Source organism: Squalius cephalus (assembly GCF_949319135.1).
Source record: "Squalius cephalus genome assembly, chromosome: 22".
In the NCBI taxonomy this organism is placed as follows: Eukaryota; Metazoa; Chordata; class Actinopteri; order Cypriniformes; family Leuciscidae; genus Squalius; species Squalius cephalus.
In genome coordinates, this window is record NC_137143.1 from 30,748,450 (window position 1) to 30,769,799 (window position 21,350).

At 38.0% G+C, this 21,350-nt stretch overlaps 2 protein-coding genes across 7 annotated transcripts in view; both read right to left on the reverse strand.

The window, feature by feature from the left end:
• flnba (filamin B a) overlaps positions 1-4,872 on the reverse strand; it is an 83,760-nt gene extending 78,888 nt beyond the window's left edge. For both annotated transcript variants that reach the window (XM_079857054.1, XM_079857053.1), the window contains exon 1: positions 4,452-4,872. In XM_079857054.1, coding sequence (XP_079713180.1) covers positions 4,452-4,743 — 292 coding nt within the window. In that variant the 5' untranslated portion in view covers positions 4,744-4,872. The remainder of the gene's footprint in view (positions 1-4,451) is intronic.
• A 4,472-nt stretch (positions 4,873-9,344) lies between these two features.
• Positions 9,345-21,350, reverse strand: part of slmapa (sarcolemma associated protein a) — a 62,613-nt gene continuing 50,607 nt past the window's right edge. For 3 of the 5 annotated variants that reach the window (XM_079857800.1, XM_079857798.1, XM_079857796.1), the window contains 7 exons: positions 20,175-20,294; positions 19,992-20,066; positions 18,731-19,036; positions 16,108-16,225; positions 15,553-15,724; positions 13,758-13,892; positions 9,345-11,304 (listed from right to left, as the gene is read on the reverse strand). In XM_079857800.1, coding sequence (XP_079713926.1) covers positions 11,212-11,304; positions 13,758-13,892; positions 15,553-15,724; positions 16,108-16,225; positions 18,731-19,036; positions 19,992-20,066; positions 20,175-20,294 — 1,019 coding nt within the window. In that variant the 3' untranslated portion in view covers positions 9,345-11,211. Of the gene's footprint in view, positions 11,305-12,719; positions 12,808-13,757; positions 13,893-15,552; positions 15,725-16,107; positions 16,226-18,730; positions 19,037-19,991; positions 20,067-20,174; positions 20,295-21,350 lie in introns of all 5 variants that reach the window. The other 2 variants (XM_079857799.1, XM_079857797.1) reach the window with 1 other exon arrangement.

Here is a 21,350-nt window from a genome sequence, read left to right on the forward strand (position 1 = left end):
CTTTGCAGATTAAAGTGTGTGTTGATCTCAGAGGGAGGCCGTGGCGGCTTGTGGTCCGCCTTGTGATTAAAGGACATTAAACAGCAGTGAATTCCACGAGCATGAGCGATCTGCTGGAGAATCCTGTTTGTTGAGGATGAGAGCAGAAGATGCGAGCGGGAACAAGCTCTCCACATCCGTCAGGGTCAAGCCGTCGCTGAGCCGCTAGGTTTGGCAGGAGGACGACAGTTTCGATTCGAGCAGCGAGATGAACTTTTGTAGGACCTCAGACTGTTAGCGGGATTTCTAGATGGCCACCGTTTGAAAGGGATGCATGATAAATGGAAATAAAAGAGAATCATGATACGGCTGTGCATGTGCATTATCAAATCACGAAGGTGGAGTTTAAATGCATGCATGCGCTGCGTGTTTCAGAGTGAAGCACATCACAGTGTTCATTTACACACAAGCAGCTCATGATTCAGTGTTTTCGGGCTCTCGGTTCACAGTAAATGCTGCTCCACACACACTCTGCATCTGCTCTGAGTTTGAGTCGCTTATCACATGCATTTGGGAATGAAACTTGAGCATTCATCTCCCCACATTTGTAATAAAACCGGCTAATCGGCTCAATGAGGTTTCAAGCCAAAATTAAAGCTTGTGGTCGATCATTTGAAAATGAATGCATTTAATTTACTTTAACAAACATTCATAGTCTTACTGGGAATGATTCATGCAAGTTAAATAGGTTGCGGATTACACAGAGTTTAAGTTGCATGCTAAAACATCATCTCCCTAAGCACAGACAGGAAGACCACGCTTAATCATTAGCACTGACTAATGAGGTCATGCGATGAGGTCAACTCATTCATCAGCACACTAAGGGTCCAAGCATGTCCTCATCCCACACCTCTCTAATGGAAAACTCATAGCGAACGACCCTAAAGACACTTTCTTCACCATCGGCATGACTTCAAACACGTCTTCGGCCGTTCCTTCCCTCAAACCGTGAGAAAGTCAGGACAAACGTCAGAGCAGAGTCATAGTTACTCGACTGACTCAAGAACCACCATCAGAACATCAATACAGCCACCGGGTCTAGTTCTGGAGACCACATGATGATCAAAGACGAGTTTTGGAATGAATTGATACAGTATGGAGCGATCATGTCAAACCACACTTGTGAGGGCCTGAGGGAAACAGAAAAAAAGGACCGAAATGATGTGGAAACTGGTTAGAAACATGCTAATACTTGGACTTATGAACTGTGCAATCCATGCAAAACAAGCCATTACACCACTTCACTCAGAATCAAACTCGAAGACTAGAAGAAACTGTCCGGGCCAATCGTTCACCCAGTTGACGAGGCCATAAACCTTTCCAATTAGCCTTAGTCTTTCACATCAGAGAGAGAGAGAGAAACAAAAACCCACACAAATGAACTCCTGTGAGATTTACAGTCAAAACACCAGACAGACGGTGTGACCTTTTGGTGTTTATTTATCTGCGAGTTGTCACCTATCTCTGAACACGTCTGGCCTTTGAAGCGCTGGAAAGTCTGGGCACTGCCCTCACGATAACACTTTCCAAGCGCATCTATTTATGTGTCTTTCAGGCCCGGTGAAAACGCCCATCGGCCGCTCCTGGACAGGAAGATACCGTCAGTCAGGAAGTGTCTGTGCAAATCCCAAACCAGAGAGGTTCTACACACACGTCCTGTGAACAAGAGCAATGCTGTACAGTGTAAAAACAGTCTCTTCAAATGACTCATGAGGAATCAAATGAGCCAAAATCAGTGCGACAAACACACTATAAAAAACAACCTGTAGGTTTCAGAACTCAGAACTTCCTCAACGGTCCAAAAAGATCATTTATTGAAACTTAAACTTCAAAAATGACTCTATATGAACTGTGTTAAATCTGTATAAACTGTTAAATCACACAGATGAATGCATCAACACAACATGCTTTCTAAAGCATCACAATGACAGAAATTAGCAATTAAAATATACCATATATTTTACACAATGAGATAATATTTTTAAATAATTTATTAGTTCTATTATTTTATAACGCAGCATTTTATTGTAAGTTTTTGACGGACGGGATAACATGCATTGCGTTAGACGGTGTTTGATATTTTTGGTAATTATAAAATGTGCTGGAAAATTCATTATGCTTATTTTATGATTTAAAAAAAAATTACGTTACTCAGAGACTGACATGTCACAAATTCGTTGACTTTTGATTCATTTTTTTACCAGTAAAGGAGTAGTTTTGATGCACAAAGTTGTTTTCATCATCTCTTATAACAAAACATATTTTATTTAAACCTTGAAAATGCAGATCCTGTTGTAAATAATAGTGAAAAATCACTTTTTAAAACGGTTGTTCCATTATTACCCTCTACAGACTCTATAGAGAGTGTGTGTGTGAGTGTGTGAGTGTGTTCTTATGAAGAAATGTGTTCTTAAACCCCACTTACGCACTTTTTACGAAGATTCTGACATTCACTAATGTTTTCTTATCTTGGATTTGTTCTTAGCGAAGAGCACTATTACACACATTTGAGTGATGACAGTTTGCTCCAAATAACTGGTTAGGTTACTGCATTTTATTTAATTCTACAGTCGTTTACAATGATAGTATTTTACTGTAACGCATTTATGATCATTTGTTGAAAAAAATAAAAATAAATCATAGTATGCAAAGACACACCGCCGTCTGTGCGTCTTTTGGACATTCTCCAGCTTCTCGTGCACACGGCCCTGAAGCGTCATGTCCTTATATGGGAATTTGCGGGACGTTTTCTTATGCTAATTAGGAACAACTGGCACAAGCTTTCAATTACGAAGACGTGGGATTCATCAATCCTAAGAACACAGGTGAGAACAATGTCATGAATCTGACGAAGACTTTTCTTAGGAAGTTTATTAAGTACAAAGGTGAATGATTGTGAAAATTGGTTTCTGAGATGACACAGAAACACAACAGGAAGTCTATCACGCCTAATATTTCATCAGAAATGAGACTGATGATGTAATTTATTTGCTAGTAAGGCAAGGCAAGGCAAGTTTATTTATTTTTTAGTAAACATATGCAACCAGGCAAGAAATGCAAGGAAATAAAGCTGGGCGTTGCCATAATGTTTGCATGCATTTTGCAATGAACATTTGATTGGCAAACACAGAGGAAGCTTCCAGTGTCCCGACTGTACAGGTGATGATAAGCACCTGTTCTGAGACGCAAGTGCATATTAAAGTATGTGCATAATCTATTCCCAGTATTGTATTACACCAGCATGTAACGCAACAGAGACAGCATGAGAAATCCTGAAAAAGCCTCAGGAAATGCAGGTCGATGCCTTTGGAACGGCGTCAGGAATGTCACAGGTCAGTGAAGGCTGTTTGGCACCAAACACATGGTTGTGAAATGAAAAATCTTAATATTTAAGCCTCTGGAATCCTGAAATTCTCTGGATTTTTAAAGTCTTAATGAACACAAGAATGCAATTAATGGTGCAACTTTCTCATGCCAGTCCAAATATGGACATACGGCAGAGATAAGACGGATAATCGAGAGGGAATCAATAGACAACGGACGGGCGTTATCTGTTATCTGCGGAGAATGAATCTCAGCTCGCTGACACATGCGCAAAATACTTTTGGTTGATGTCGCAACTTTGCAAACACACTTTAAAGATGTTGAGAAAGAGAAGGAGGGGAGGAGAATAAATAAAAGTATACTTACTGAATATATATATATATATATATATATATATATATATATATATATATATTTGTATTTGTATATATGAATGAAAGAGAGAGAGAGAGAGAGAGAGAGAGAGAGAGAGAGATACAATAGTTGTCTAAAACAATGTCAATATTTTGCCAAAAAAAAAACTATAGTATTACCATGATTATTTTGGAGTTGCCTACAAAAAAATACTATGTATTATCATGTTTTTTGGGGCGGATTTAGTACCATGATCAGGCCTTTTTTTTTTTTTATTTACATATGCCAGAGTAAAACCAATGCATTCCTTATAGAACCATTTAGAGCCATATAAATACTATGGTACATAAATATAATAATTCTTCAGCACAATGATCATCACCATCTGACTGTAACTTTCTAAGATAGAGACAGCTTATATGTCACTGTACACACATAAATTAATAGGAATAATTGAATTTTAGTACTTTAATATATAGTAGGCTATATCAACGTATTAGCACATGATACCAGCTTCAGTCAGAGTGCAATGGTTTGGTTTATTTTAAGCAAAAATGTCATGGTGTTTAATCTGGCTCATACCATATAGTACCTAAATGCCATGATACATTAATACGAATGTTTCACTGTAGCATGGCACCGTCAGGTCACTTTAATAAATGTTGAACTTGCATTTCAGACGCTTTAAATAAACTTTCTCCACACTAGAGAGCAGAAGACACCGCAACACTCACCGATGGACACGAGCTTGATATTCTCTCGGTCCAGAAACTCGAGCGCCACAGACACGTTCTCCAGCTTCATCTGTCTGAAAGTGGGTCTGGCGTGGTATTTTCTGTACATCTTCTTCTGGCTGAGCACCTCGAGCAGCGCGATGAGTCGCAGGCCGTCGCTGAGGTCCAGCTGCAGGTCCGCGACGCGTTTATTGACGCCCTTCAGGTGCTCGTTACACCAGCGCGTGAACGTGTTCTGCTGGATCTTCTTCCACGGCGCGTCGTCCGCTAGGTCCTTCTCTGTGGCCGGCATGATGCCTTATTAATACTCGTATGTTTTCTGTTTGATAACTCGGGATATGTCTCGTGTGTATCTGTGCGGCGCGTGCGAGGAGTGTGTGTGCGTTCGTGCGCTCCTGTATTCCTGAACTCTTTCCCTCTCGTGGCCGCGCCTGCGCGCGCTCTTATATACGGCACGCGGATGACGACACCTGCGCACCATCATCCCCAGCATGCGCTTCTACAGCCCTTCTCTATCCAATCAGCTCTGAGAGATCAAAGGTAAAGATATGGGAAGAGAATAATAAGAATAAACTAGATAAATCATTAAAACGACTAATAGGATTACTATTTCTGATAGTGTTTGCGCACCCTGTTTTTGTAATGTATCTTGGAAAATGACATGTAAATAATAATGTTATCCAGACAAATAATAAATAATAATGAAACAAATAGGTGAAATAGACCAGGGTTATTAACTTAAAACCCCTTTTCGTAAAAAGCTGAAATAAAATTGAATCAAAAATTAGATAAAAAAAATTAAATTAAACGAAAGGTTTAGTCCTTGGCAAATTGCTGAAGTAAGTTTCAGTTGAAGCATAATAGCTAACTGGAAATAAATAAAAAAGTAAATCTGAAATAATAATCAATTAAGCATATAGAATACTAATAAAAATGACAATCACATAACAAAAGTATTAAAATTAAAATGAAAATATACAATTAAAAGCTATAAAAAAAACTACAATACTTTATAAATTATATTTAAATAACACTACCAGAGGTGAATAAAATATATTTGAATGATTTATCACAACATTTTTTCTTTTGTCAAATCAACGTTGATAATGTATGTGGTTCAGATAACATGATATTTTGAGTTTCTGTTGATTAAACCAATCTCTTTCATTGCATTAACTAAAATGTTTAAATAAAATGCGAGGGAAAAAAATCCATGATAAAAGATTAAGAGAAATGGTAAAACAAATTAGATCTACATTCTATACACAAATTATTTTTGTGTTTTTTCCTGTGTTTTTGTTCTCATGTGTTTTGTATTGCGATCTAGATGATCTTTACTGGTTGTAAATATTCTCCACATCTTATTTTCTGTGATAAAAACAGCTCCGGCTCGTCTAACAGATTTCAGATGCATCTCAGTAATGGACACTTTTATGATTTGCCAGACAAAATGCTTCCCACACATTTGGCAAACTCCTGAGAGCCACACTGACTGCTTTGTTTCGTCTCGGAGAAGGTGTCAGCAACGCTTTGGGATAATAACAGAGTATCCAGACGTTTTCCTATCCGTGTCTTTCCTCTCGCCCACATATCCTGCACGGATTCCTCTCCACCTTTGCTGACGGGAGTCTTAATAATCACTCCGGGATTCTTCCCTGCAGATCTGCCATCCTGGATCTTTCCCATGCATACAGTCCTGGATCAGCATTAGTCACCATGGGTGGATCAACATTGCATCACACTTTTGCAAATAAAAAGAAAGACACACATCTGTGATATGACAGCATCCGTGCTATTCAGTTTGAGCAATAGAGTTCGAAACAAAGCCAAACTTCACATGTCTAAATAAAGACTAAAACAAAGAGATTTTGGTAACACTTTACAGTAAGGTTCATTAGTTAACATTAGTTAACTCATACCATATAGTTAACTACATTACATTAGTTAACTACTTTAGTTAACATGAACTAGCAATACTTCTTCAGTATTTATTAATCTTAGTTGATAATAATTTCAACATTTAATAATACATTATTAAAATCAAAGATTGTATTTGTTAACGTTAGTTAATGCACTGTGAACTAACATGAACAGCTGTATTTTTATTAAATAATATTAACAAAGATGAATAAATACTGTAACAAGTGTTTTGCTCATTGTTAGTTCATGTTAGTTAATACATTAACTAATGTTAAATAATGAACCTTATTGTAAAGTGTTACCAAGATTTTTTAAGTGTTACCAAGAGTCTGGCCTGTGATCATCATCTTAACCTCAGTGACGCTGATGATAATGACTGAAGCAACCAGATTTTCATCACAACCTCCCATCTTTCTGAGCTGAGTAACGCGCCTGAAGCACAGATTACAGCTTGTGTGTGTGTGTGTGTGTGGTCTGCTTCCCTGTCTGTCAGCCTGGGCTGAACCCAGTCGCCTGCATGATAACACACTGTAGGTACGGCAGGTTGAATGTGATCTTTGATTGATAGTGCTGGCATCATATTTCCAGGTGAATATGAATCATCAAGATGTTGCTAGACAGTATTGAGCATTATTCATTGAATCATCCATGCAGAGGCACATTATCTGTCTAGAGGACACATATTATAAATTCATCTTTTCATTTTCCTGTAGGCTACTGTATTCCCAGACCTTTTGATGGCTTTTCCAGTCATTCATTATTAGTGGATAAGATTATTATTATTTTTAAGAATCATAAATTGATTATTATATTACATGGAATTATAGTCAGTTTCAGAGCACAATCATTTAAGGTTTGTCTCATCATGTTAGCTAATAAGTTTCCCTTTTTATATCATTAAGTAGGCTATACTGATTCGTTCCTTTCCATTTGTATCATGTTTGATTTAAATTGTTTATTGCTTTATGTTTTTCTCAATGTATGATTTCAGATTGGATCACTATCTGGTTTTCTGCCAATGTCCTTTTGATCTTTAAGTATTATTCACTGATGTGTTTGTTTCTGGAGAACTGAAGCATGGCCAAACGGGTCTCTAAAAGTGTTAGGCAAATCCTTGCCATTGCTAAATCATCGTGATTAAAACTGTCATTCCTTTATCAACTAATATAACTGTTTAATTATTGTTGATTCCATTTGCATCACCGTCAACTATCTAAAAGGCATTTTAAAGCTATACTATGTAACTTTTGCCTCTATAGGCATAAAAAAGCGATTTCCCGCGAAATCCGTCCCGACAGCTCTGAAAGGGAGGAACGCCATGGTTTGGAAAATAGCATTTTGTTTCTGTTTGTTATTTTAAATAAAAATAAAAATATTTTCCGGCATCACTAAAATGAACAGTTAGGAGCAAAAATGCTACCAAAATGAATAGAAATGCCACCTAAATTAATAAAAATGCCTCCAAAATTCAAGATATAGGCCTTTGGGTCAAAAATGTAATTGTATGAGCTCTTGTTTTTAATATTTATAACAGGCCATAGAGTGCCGTTTTCCCGAATATCAACACGATTGCAAATGTGATAGCTGATTTCATACAAGTCCAATACACAAGTAGTCAAAATGTTAGGTGACGTTCATTTTTAGTCTTAGTCATTAAGTCTAATTTTTAGTCTAATTTAAGTCTTAGTCATTTTTTGTCTATTTTGCATTATATTTCGCCACTGAAAGTAGTTCCAAACACAGAGATGCTTTGTTACGCCGCGCGTTTAATCTATATAGGCTAGAGAGAGAGAGAGAGAGAGAGAGAGAGAGAGAGAGTGTGTATCCCAGACTCTCTCTCAAGTATGAGTAACAGACAGTAATAGTGATGCCTTGAGCTCAAGAACAGTGCGATTTTAACTCGATACGCCGGTCTTTCACAGTGAATGACGCTGTATAAATCTCAGGTCGGGTGTGTCGAGTGTTATCAGACTCCCTGTCATCGATGATGTGTTGAGTCAGAGTGAGGGAGGGTTATACTGTACGCCCACATGCCACAGTCATGTCAAAGCGACTGAGTGTGTGTGAGAAGAGTCGATGAGGTTGCAGACAGCTGCCACAGGCCTTCCTTCACAATGTGGATCCATGTTTCACTGCAATCTCAAGTTTACAGATCTGTCCTGACTTCCAGACAAAAGAAGAATTCAACAAAGGTATTCAAGACATTACACACCTTATTGTGGGGGGGAAAGATCAAGGAGATGTGCTTGAGAAATAAATCTTGTCATGAGAACAAATATATTTTATGGTGCCTCATAAATTCCAAAGATGCATCATAATGCATAGAAAACACAAACATAACACAAGCTTCTAAAAAAGCTTTTGCAAGGTCTGCCATCTTGTGTCCAGTGCTACAAACAACATTTCAAGACTTTTGGGTGAAAACATCATAATTACAATACTAGGTTTTGTTTAACAAAGTTTCAAGAAATTAGGGGTCTATATATATATATATATATATATTATAAGTAAATTGTTATATGCTTGCATCAAAAACATGATGTAGGAGTTCTGCATCAGTTAACAAGTTGCCCCAAAAAAGAATCAAACTAGTCAAGGAAAGTGAAATTGTTTTATTGAAGTCATGCACATCACACTTGTTAGTGCAAATACCCTTTTATCTGTATTATTCTATGTTTTTACAAAATAGAATTCTGACAATGAACTATCTTTGATGTTCAAAACAAAAGTGTCATTCTGAGCTCTCAGTTCAAGAAAGAAATTAAAAAACAATATTTACGAACAGAACTATATACAGGCAGTGTGCTGTACTGACTTGGTTGGTGACCAGTTTAAAGATCTCTCTTCTCAAAAGCCCTGAAAAACACCAGGTTTAGCTTTGATTCTAAACTGACGACTCAACGCTATCTTTGCATCGACAGAAGAACAATACAAACTTTTAAGCTTACAAAAAACCAGCGTTTAGCCTACAGGTTCAGTTACGACCTAATGAACAAGTTCCACGTCTCAAATTTGCATTTGCGAGAAAACCCTCTTGTTCAGCACATTTCAAGAAGTATCAAACATGCATTCTGAACGTGGAACCAAAAATCAAGCCCAAAAAAAATAATTGCATGGTAAAAAATGCATCTATAAAAGTACATTAAAATGAACTGGAACGGAGAACTCGTATCTCGATGTAAAATGAGGAAAAGGCCAATGCATCATATCCTGAAAACTGGCTCCAGCAGCAAATTAGATATGACCAATATCATTTATATCCAATTTTTTTTATTTTGTGACTATAACATATATTTACACACAAACATTCATACATACATATTTACAAACGGCCTATGAGCATTCTTCTATCTAACGTGAAGGACGATGTTCCAAACGGATACTAAAAATAAAGTCCATCATGCTTGCTTAAAGAATGCATTATGAACCAAACGCTGTTTTCAATGCAAGAGATCAGTTTTATAAAGCTATCCTTTTCTGTGCTACAAGCTTTGCTTTTTTTTTTGCATTCGTGGTCAAATCCATGTTGAAGCGTTCAATGGATTTTTTTGTTTCAATGGAGTATGTCTTTCCAGTAAAACAACAAAAGATGCCAAAACAAAAGTCCTTGACACGCTGAACCAGATGAGTTAGGCTTTTTTTTTGCTCCAAGACTGTTTATTTACAGCACAGCAGACAAATGTGAACCACACACACACACCAAACACATCATTGGTTAATTCATCTTCCTCCAGTCTCAAAGCAGCTCGCACATCCAAAATTAAACAACTCATTCTGTTCACCCCCAAAATAATTCACCCTCACCCATTTCTGTGCTTCATAGGAGTGGACTTGTGACGCTTCCACCCATTTAAATCATTTCCCCACATTCATTTTAAAGCCTTTGCATCCAATTTCATTCTGTAAGAATAGACCTATTTTACAGGTAAGGCAGCAAAATCCCAGAGCCTTTTTCAGGAGGTACTGTAGGAGTTTCAGTACAGAAAAGACGGGCAGGAGCCGTGAACTCAACTAAGTCCGAACAGCAGGACAGTGTGTTGGTAAAAAGCTACAACATTTGTTTTTTTGTAATGTTTTTTTTGTTTGTTTTTTAGGTCAATGCTCCATTCCATTTGCCATTGACCACAATCCTACATTGTCAAGAACGTTGAATTTCAAAACCATCTAAATACTTGTAGTGTGTCTCTGACGTGAACATTTGCTTATTATACATGATACACGAGAAAACAGCCATAGAGAAACAACGACATCACTGTGCTAGAAGCATGTCGGATTGAACACACAAATAACAGCACGGATGACGTGAAATTTAGACTTTTTTTTTTTTGTCCATTCAAGATCGAATTGATACGCTGCATGAGTGGAACAAGAGTGGCACTTCAATGTGAACTAGTCCTAGTAGTATTTAAAATAGGCACTTCGCCCCTCTGTGCCCTAGAGTTCAGATTCTCATTTTGGCTGTACATCTATTTTGGTTTACCACATCTAAGATGGAAAACCACAAGAAACGAAAAGTGGCGGACAGAAAACGTGGTACCCCATCCAAGAAAACAAACGAGAAAAAAAAAGAACATTAGACCTAGTTTAGGCCATTTTAATAATCAAAAATGCAGATAGATTATTTATTCTATAATATGCATTAGAACTTTATTCCCTCTTTCTTTCTATACTATATACATTTGCATTTTACACAGACATTGGGGCTGTAATTGTCAAAACGAGAGGTATTACGTTCAGATTTATGCCATGTGCCCGGACTGAAACTGACATTGGGATTGGACAGAGGGCCGCGCCGGGGACGAGAAGTGGTAGAGATGAGCGTTGTGATTGGTTGATGTTCTCAGGAGGAGCTCTTGGAAAAGTTGGGATAAAGCACCACTGCTGTCACTGCGACCACTGCGGCAACCACCGGCATCCAGGGCATCCATCCGCTCTGAAACCAGGAGGAGGAAAACACAGCAGAGCGATTAATAAAGGTCATTAGACGCACCAGAGCAACCAGGACAGAAGCACTGGAGACTGGAGCTAAAGAGACAGAGAAGAGAGACCTGGGTGATAGTCAGAGACAAGAGAGTTCAAGAAACACACCAATAAACGGAGAGAAAGAGGGAGAAGAAAGGAAGAGCAAATATTTGAGTGAAACTGGGAGAACCAGTTACCTTCACAGGAGTTATAAAGCAAATAAAAGCAAACACAACAGTCTTTCCTTAAACTTAAAGAAAGAAAAGATGCGTTTTAAAGGAACAGTTCACTCGAAAATTACAATTTTAGATCATCATTTACTCAATGTTGTTTCAAACCTGTGTGACTTTCTTCTGTGGAACACAAAATGTGTATTTTAGCAGAATTTTCATGCTGCTCTTTTCTGTGTCAATCTCTAAAAACCTATGACTATACATTAATAATAATGGTGTCTAAATTCCTTTGCTTTCTTCAAATGTTAAACTATAGAGCTTTTAAAACCGCTTAATACATGAATTTTGAAGCTTTTGAAAATGCAGCTATTTTTTCTCTCAGATTAATGCTATTCAAATGGGTCATTCTTTAGGGCAGAAAATATGGAAATCCATATAAATATGGTATAAAAAAATGCTAATAGGGGCTCTCTCAACAGAGGAACATTTTCGGAAATAATATTGGCGGAAATACGCTTTTTGGCATGTTCTCGCCGTTCGAAATGTGAACGATTTTAGTTATAGGGGACTAAATGAGCTCCTACTTCAGAGTTGGGTCTTACCCAGCACAATAGGAACTACCAGTGATGCAAGTACGTTGACTAACCCTAATCCTACCGACTTAAATTATTATTTTCAGTTTGACAGCCGCTGATCACTTTATGCTTTAATTGTATGAAAATAAGCAGCATGAACTTTCTTCAAAACCTCTTCTTTTGGTTCTTTGAATGATAGCAAGTCACACAGGATTGAAACGGCATGAGGGTGAATACATGACAATGGTAATTTTGGGTGAAATATGCCTTTAATTTCATGAAAGTAAAGAAGAAAAGCAAACAATGATGATGATATGATGACCAAAATGCCCCAAAACAACAAAAATAGAGAAAGAATCCAAAATCCCCAAATGCAAAGATTTATATGACCATTATGGCGATCCAAGCAAGACAGAGAGTTAATGTGATTGGTTAGTAGTAGGTGATTCTGGGTGGACGAGGAACCGGTTAAGAGTTCCCCACATGTTGCCAAGCACCAAAAAGGGATTTTGGGGCGAAGCGGGTGCAGAGATGACGAATGAGAGTGTGCCATGCACAGGTCGTATATATGTGATGATATATACAGAAGTGGATATACAGGAGACACACAAACACAGACTCAACAGGAGCGTGTGTACCTTTCTACCACAACTGGCTGAAGCACCAATACAGCAAAGCCAGGAATAGACCGATGAAAATGGCTTGGACAGGCTGCAATATGGATGGCTAGAGGAGGGAAGGGATATTACAAATAAAACAAAAAATCAATCGTCAAACTATTCAACGGAAATCAGGCTGGGGAGTCGGACAACTACAACAAACACACAAACACAAAAAAGGGTCATAAAAGGGTGCAGTGGGAGGAACCATTGATAAATCAACATAAAAACAAAAACATCAGACGCCCCATAACCACAAACACATCTAGAAGCATGACATCAGGAACGAGGACAGTGTTCAAGGCATTAATAACACACAGGAAAGGGAAAAACTTGGTTATTTGCACTCAACTAAATATATCTACAATCTGTTAAATTTGCAAATCAAACACACGTGAAGTGATCGTGACTTCAATCAGCAGTGTGCAAGGGATTGTACGGAGGGAATTGTGGGATACACTAAGGTGATAATTACAGTGTTGTGTAGCAAATTGTAACCCCCAAAAATTAACAAATGGCCAAAAATCAGCAACTAAAAGTGTCAAAAAACTTATGATGAAAAAAGGAGAACCTGAAAGTGAAAAAGTCTTTGAGGAGTTAATATTTTATATATATAACAAACAAAATGGAGACAAACATCAATTTCCAAAAATGGAGCAATTCCAAGACGGACCTAGAAACCCTAATGAAAACTATTGGGCATTTTTTGTTTGAATAACAAACCATGTGAATGCACCTGTGATGCTCTTTCTAACGTGTTGCACCTGAAAATGTTGGTGTTAGCAAAGAATATTTGCTAACAACTCACAAAATCATGCCGTATGCGTGTTCTTCTGCGTTTTCCAGAGCCATGCAAAACAGCGAAGTAAGATCTATCACTGGTTGCTGACAACCGCATTAAATGGCTTAATGTAAACGACAGCTAATTAAACGGAGTATAGTATAGGCTGAAATGCAGCGTGCTGGAAGGTTTACTCTGTTGCATTGCGAATGAAACGTGCTGGTTGCGAGACTCACAGTGCTGCCCTTCTCTTGCAGGAGTTTGAGGTTGACCTTGCACTGTTCCAGCTCATCGTTGATGGAGCATTTCTCCTGCTCCGTCTGTTCATACCGCTGCCGGAGATCTGACAGCAGAATCTGAGTGTCGTCGTACTAGAGAGAAAGAGAGAGAACAACATGCAATCATTAAAATAAAAATAAACAGTGTTGTAGTCCAACCGGCAGTTCTCATCACCCTGCTTCCCTCGACAAATACCTAATGGGATTTTACCATAGGTTTTTGGATTATCACAAAAAAAAACAAGCTCTGTGATCAACAACAGTTTATGATACTGACACTTTTTGTCCATAAAGATGATTTTCACAGATTAACACAATTTTTGAAGTCTAAATACAGTCACCAGAAGTAAAAAGCTAAAGGTAAGCTATAAACGACTACACCACGGTCGGACGAATTCAACATCACCATCACCAAGCTTCCGATATCTCTTTCAGTTTTTATCTAAAAAAAAAAAAACTTTTTCCCAGAAAGTTTGAGGAAACGAGGCTGTAGATGTGGAGCTTATCTGTTCGGCGTGATCAACAGCCTCTGTAGTCTCATTTAGCCACTTGTTAGCAACCGCCTTTTTCAAGACACATAACAGCCTCACAAAAAAATCACGAGTGGGGTAATAGTGATTTATTATGTCGTAGAATAAAACGTGAAAGTGTCTTGTTCTTGTGTTCACCGCAGACTTTATTTTTGCCATTTAAAGTCGTCATGAAATCAAAATGTACCCTATTTAATTTGTTAGCGCACATTACTAGTCTTGTGGTGAACAATCAATTAACAATTAAAGTCAATACACAAAAAAAAAAATTTGGTTTGTCGTGGTAATCTTTAATCAAAATTTTAACATTTACTTCCGCTCAAGAATGCCGTTCCTTCTCTGATGGCGTCAGTTTGATGGCTTGGGTAGAATATCCTTAACCTCCAACGGTCAGTTTTCCATAAGCGAGGGATGGAGAGGAGGTGCGCTAAAGTAAAACCCTGCCCTCTATTCAATATCCCATTGCAATATGTCATAACACTGGAGAAAAGTAAGGCTTTTGGCCTACAAAGTAATGTCATACCAGCTATTGGTGCGGCAGTGCGTTCAAGTCCTTGTGGGAAGTCGTGTTTACGACGGCAGTGCGTTCAAGTCAATTTCGTCGGATTAAGATGGCGGTTTACTTTCTCTTAATTACACAAAAAAATCTTAATTTTGCGTCAGAGGCTTTTTTGTCCAGAGGCGAGAGACTCCAGCCAGTAGGAGGAGCTCGTTCCGCATGTCTTCAACCTCACGATAAAACGCCGTCTTTTCAGTTTCGAGTCACTATAGCCTAGCTGTATCATTTCTCCCGACACTGCCCTCTGTAACCGGTGGGCGTGGCTTGGGAGTGTCCTCGTAGGGCAGCGAAGCAAGTGCATTCTGGGAGTTGTTGTCTTTCATCCACATGAGCCAAAAATACATTTTCTGGCTTTTCTCAGTCTTGAAGGCTTCAACTTCTAAAATAATTTCACATTTCTACTACATAAATGACCCAATTTAAATACACATTCATCTTTCCAGCGGTGAAATATCCCTTTAAGTATTGTGATATTCCGCCATGTTTGTCACTGACACGCCGCCAACTCGTAAAGATCAGGGCTTGAAGAAAATCCAGAGCTTCCCACTTGTATTTACAACATTGTGGTGGCGTTCATGTGCGTTCAATACTCGTAAATGCGATCTTTACGAGATGACTTGAACGCACCATTATACTGTGCCAAACTTTGGGAAGTTGATCGTACCTCCTTCTGCAGGTCTCTGGTGCGGCTCTCCGCTTGGGACAGTTGGACCTTCAGTTTGCTGGCGTCCTGTTGGTGCTGGTCTTGTATTGAGCCCAGTTTATTCGCCAGGACACCCTGGGATTTCTCCAGGTCGTTTAGGCTGCTGTACAACGTCTCACTCCGCTCTCGTGAACTGCGATGCAAAGAAAGGAAAATAAATACTCTTGTTTACATTCCGTAGAGCTTTCAGAAAATGAACTAATCAATGGAATAAAATGAATGCTTTAGGGCAGATGAGCTCATAGCGGTGATGATAAGATGATAGCGTAAGCACACTGAATAGGGGCGCTTAAGTACAGGATAAAGGTGCTTCAACATTACAATGGTAACCTGTCATGATGCAGTTGTTGTGTAACATGGCGAGTGATTCAAACATTCTCCACTTATGTGAGCAGGTGTGGACTGTGTACTAAAACATTTTAAATCCTGGTGACTCACTTTTGTTGAGTGAGCTGATCTAAAGGACTGTCATAGTGGCCCTGTTGTGAATGGGCTGTTTGTGTGCATGTGACCCACCTGTCGAGCTCTTCCTCTAGTCTGAGGAGTTTCTGCATTAGCGTTGTCTTCTCAGCCCGAAGACTGTCACATTCATTCTGTAGACCAGAGCACTCGGCCTGAAGCTTCTCTAGTTCACCTGACAGACAGAAACAGAGGGAAACAAATTATTTAACACCTCCATTCACACCCCAAACCTCCTGTTAAGCATTTACTAGTAATACATTTTATTTATTTTTATTTATATATATATATATATATATATATATATATATATATATATATATATATATATATATATATATATTAGTGCTGGGCAATTTATTGCATCCAAAATAAAAGTTTGTGTTTACATAATATATGTGTATGTACAGTGTATAATTATTTTGTGTGTGTGTGTGTGTGTGTGTGTGTGTGTGTGTGTGTGTGTGTGTATGTATATATATATATATATATATATATATATATATGAAAATCACACACGCATTTATATAAGAAAAATGTTTTATATATAAAATATTAATATTTATTTATATTTTATATACAGTATATACATGCAAATACATTTTGTATTTTATTATTATTATTATTATAATAATAATTGAGAGAGAGAGATTAGCCACATTTCACACAATACAATCTAAATATAAATCATTACATTTAATAAAAAAAAATATATATAAAAAAAAAAAAAAAAAAAAAAAAAAAAATTAAAGCTGCAGTCGGCAAGTCTGGCAGATTGAGTGGACAGCCAAAATTTTGAATGTTTACAACTCTCATGCCCCTCCCCCACTACCAACGAGCACCCGCCCATCGTCAGTGCGTGTGTACCTGATTTTCTGTGAACGCGTCCGTCTCTTCAGCATCGATCAACACCATGGACTCGGAGGTAGGCTGCCCTGGCTAATCTACCCATAGATAGCAATAACCGAGGAATTGGAAGCTTGTTAGTAGATTTTCTCTTCGCCATCACGCTTCGTACAATCTTCAGGCGAACTTCAGGCATGTCGTGTGCATGTGATATTGTAATGTGCGCGTCTGCGCGAGGGAGGGGGGATCTGTGGCGTGTGCACAAACTGTGATTGACAGTCAGATCTCACACCCCCCTGCGCTGATTGGACCCGATGAGACGGGAGCGGTGGATTTTTGCAAAACAAATAACACGCTCCAGGTGGAGTTAGAAGCTCGGGTTTTTTTCTAAAACCACCTTATTTATGTTGTTCTGTCGGATTATAGTGTCAATTTCACTGAATTTGATCAAAAAAATGTTGCCGACGGCAGCTTTAATAATAATAATAATAATAATAATAATAATAATAATTATTATATATATATATATATATATATATATATATATATATATATATATATATATATAGTGTGCATCAAAAAAACAGAAATTTGGTTTTACTGTATATATGATTTTTAAAAAGAAAATCTTTCAAATTAAATTTTACTAATTAGGGAGAACCAAAATTTCAGCCACTTTATATTGTATGCATTAGGTATTCTGTACATCAGTTAAAACCATAATCCATTTTAAGTGAAGACAAACTTAAAATATATTTAAAACACAGGCTAATGTAATCCTTGCATATTCTGGCTTTCAGCCCAGTGTGTCCGTTTCCATACTTTTTAGTTTCAGCATTGAATTTTTATTTTGGTAAATCACTACTATAAAATTTATCCTGTCATGTTTTATTTTATTGGATGAGAATTTGTGCAGCCTAACATGGATTCAAAAGATCTCAGAAGCACTGTCAAAACACTTTCATATACATTTTTCCGTGAAAAACAGAACAAGGAACCCATCAATAATAAATAAACCCAGCAGGATGGACGATAATAAAACTGTTTCCATGACTCTGGACGACACATTAAAGAGGGCCTGGAGAGAAAGACCCCGGTAAGGCGGCTAAATTAAAACCACATGTGTGCATTCTCAATCTGTGAAGAAATCTTGTATAATGAAATTAATATTCCGGAACTTAATGAATAGAATAAAATAAAAGGTGGCAGCACAGCAAATAAACATTTAAAATTATGGTATAGTGTAACCAAAAAACATACACATTACACTTTCCCTAGCATTCAAAAGTTAGGCGTCGATAAGATTTCTGAAAAGGCAATATTGTGAAATATTACAATCTCTATTTGAATATATTTTAAAATGTAATTTATTCCTTTGATGACAAACCTAAATGTCAGCATCATTACTCCAGTCTTTAGGGTCAAATGATCCTTCAGAAATCATTTTAATAGGCTGATTCGGTGCTTAATATTGTGTGGAAACCGTGATAAAAAATGTTGATGTCCTAAAACTGGCAGTAGATATGTGTGTAACAGCAGGAAAATAGGAATCCAATGTAAAAAAGAAAAAAGAAAACTCAAACTATACAAATGAGAGGAAACAAATGTTTCCAAACATGAATCAAAGGCGCTAAAGAAGAGAGAGAGATCAAAGACACCCAGACCGCTGATGATCTCAGCCATTGTTCCTCTGAAGTCAGCTTGATTTACGGCATCCAGAGACACACAGAAACATTAAAAGCCAAGCAGCACATCAGGTTCACCACAGGAGCTGTAATGACGACATGCTGGCCTGACTGCTGAACACAAATGAATGGTGTTGGTGTGTGAGTACCTTGGAGCTGGCTGGCTCTCTCCTGGTGCTGGCTCTGGAGCTGGAAGCTGGCCTGCAGATTGCTGATCTCCACTTCATACTTTGCTGCCGTCTGTCTCCATTTGTCCAGTTCTGCGGTGACGATGCTCAGGTCTCCCTGCAGGGCGGCGATCTCCCGCTCCCGCTCGGCAGTGGCGGCCTCCATGGCATGCCGGAGCACCAGGATCTCCTCCTGGGCGCTGTAGAGCTCGTCTCGGGTGGTGGAAATAGTGTTTTCCCTCTGCTCACGCAAAGCCTCCATGTCCGACTGGAGCTTCGCTAGTTGAGCTGAAGAGAAAGATGAGTTACGCTCATGATTGACGGCTGGTGTTCGGTCAAACTAGTAGTGATACGTCAGAATTTAAGCAATGAAAAAATTATTTTTGGTTCTGTCCAAAACCGTTTTGGAGGGCGGAGATCATTTTGAATGACTTAGATCTGTTCAGTTCACTTAAAACTTTAATTTATAGTGCATCTCCCAACCAATAATCGCAATAAGCATTGTGCTTTGTTACTTTTTGATATGCAACAGTTTTCAAATTCTGTCAATTTTTATTACAAAATTCAATTAACGTTATTTTGGCGCTTTTTAATGTGGCATGTCGGATCGCGCAGAACGTGAACCAATCATCTCCTCTTTACTACTAGTTATAGCACGAAATAAACATGATTGAACAACAGAAGGTGTGTTTAAAAAGATACAGTACAACTTACTGAAACGTATCATGTCTCGTTTAATCAGTGTTTTTTTTAACCGTGGAAAGACGTCAATAGAACTTGTAAACATGTCACGTAAAGTTATATTTACCTCAGAAAAGCGATTCAATAAAATATATGCAAAAACACCCTTTATATTTTTACTTAACATGCTGTCTTAATTATTTAAATGTCTGAATAATAAAAATGTCATCAAAACAAGTTATTACGGTCACATTTAAAAGTTTATATTTCAACAATGATTCGGAGTAGAAACAATTATTATTAAAAAGTTAAAATAAAAACGTAATGCCTTGTGTGGAATCTAAATGTTTATATACAGCTCAGTTTTTATTCGAGGGTTGATTGTTAAATAAATGTAATTTATTTTTCTGTTTCTGTAATTTCAGTAAAAAAAATAATTTCGGTGCATCGCTTAAAACCCAACGTCAACCCAAACTGATGATTAGATTCAGATTAGATCCATTTTATGAAGAGATAGAGTCAAAACACTGCAGAAATGTGTGTACGTGTTTGAAGGACTCACTCTGTAAGAAGCGGATCTGTTTAGCAGATTCTTCAGTCTGCTGTCTGTTGGTTGTCCTCTCCTCCTCCAGCAGGGCTGATGGGAAAAAGACGTTCAGTGATTCACACTAAACCCAGAGCAATCATGACTCTCGATTATTGGTGCTGAATCACTATTAAAGGAGCACTCGGCACCCTGACGTACCCTGAAGCTCAAGGCATTTCTGTTTGCCGGTGTTGGCGAGCTCCTGGGCCTCCTGCAGCTCTCGGTGGAGGTGTGGAATAACCTGCTCCGTGTCTCCAGCTTCCAGGTTCCTGTCCATTTCTACAAACACACACAGAGCAGATGGAAGAGTGAGGGAGCATGAAGAAATAACATGGCTGACATGAGGTAAAAAGACAATAGGCGCGTTTCCATTACAGATTTGCGCAAAACTTTAGCGATTTTTTCTAAATGTCGACAAAAAACTATTGCGAAACGACGGCGTTTCCATTAAACGATGTAATGCGACTAAAACTTAATTTTTCCTCTCGCGATAAGTCATTTAAAAAATCATGGCGAGGGATGTTGGTAGGTTTACGTATATCCCAGCCACCGCATTAACCATTATTATTAATGGAAGGAGACATATGTGTGTTATCCAAGCATTAATGGTAAGGAAAGACCCTTATTATACTTGGAGCGGCACATATGAGGAGTTTCTGGGTGTTTCTCCCTCATTTCTGCTTCGAGGTCTTGATTGTTGCGTTTCTTTGAGGTTTAGAATCCAGTATTCCTGTAATTCTGTTGTCTTTTATGAATTTAGTAAAGAACCCTGTCTCATATTCTGTCCAAACACACCGCGTCATCTACGTCAGATGACCTGTAAATGCGCAAACACTGCTTCCATTGCAGTTTTGCGAAATATTTCTTTTTCGAATTGCCTGAAAAACCACCTGATGCGAGTGGAAAAACTTTTTTGCAATAAATGGGAGTTTTTGCGAAATTGACGTGTTTCCATTGGCCGTATTTTCAATTCGCGCAATTTGAAAGGTAATTGAAACACGGCTACTAAGAGAGATAAACTGACCTAATGAGTGAAACCTTGAACCCTAAGTTCTGCATTTATAACTCATCCCACATCGCATGAATGATACCTCAAATCATGCAGCTTGTTGCGAAATACTTCTCTAAGTGATTCTAGCCCTCAGAGACCCTGATGATGTATGAACCTTTTCACAAACAAACATGTCTTTAGGAACCCATCAGTAAAAAAACATTTAATTTAGGCAAAACTTGCATTAGGGTATAGTTTATAAAGCGTTGCAAAATTGTAAAGTTGGGTATTTGGGGTTGCAAAATTTGAAACTATGAAACTTTGAGCTCTTGTGAAAGTGAACA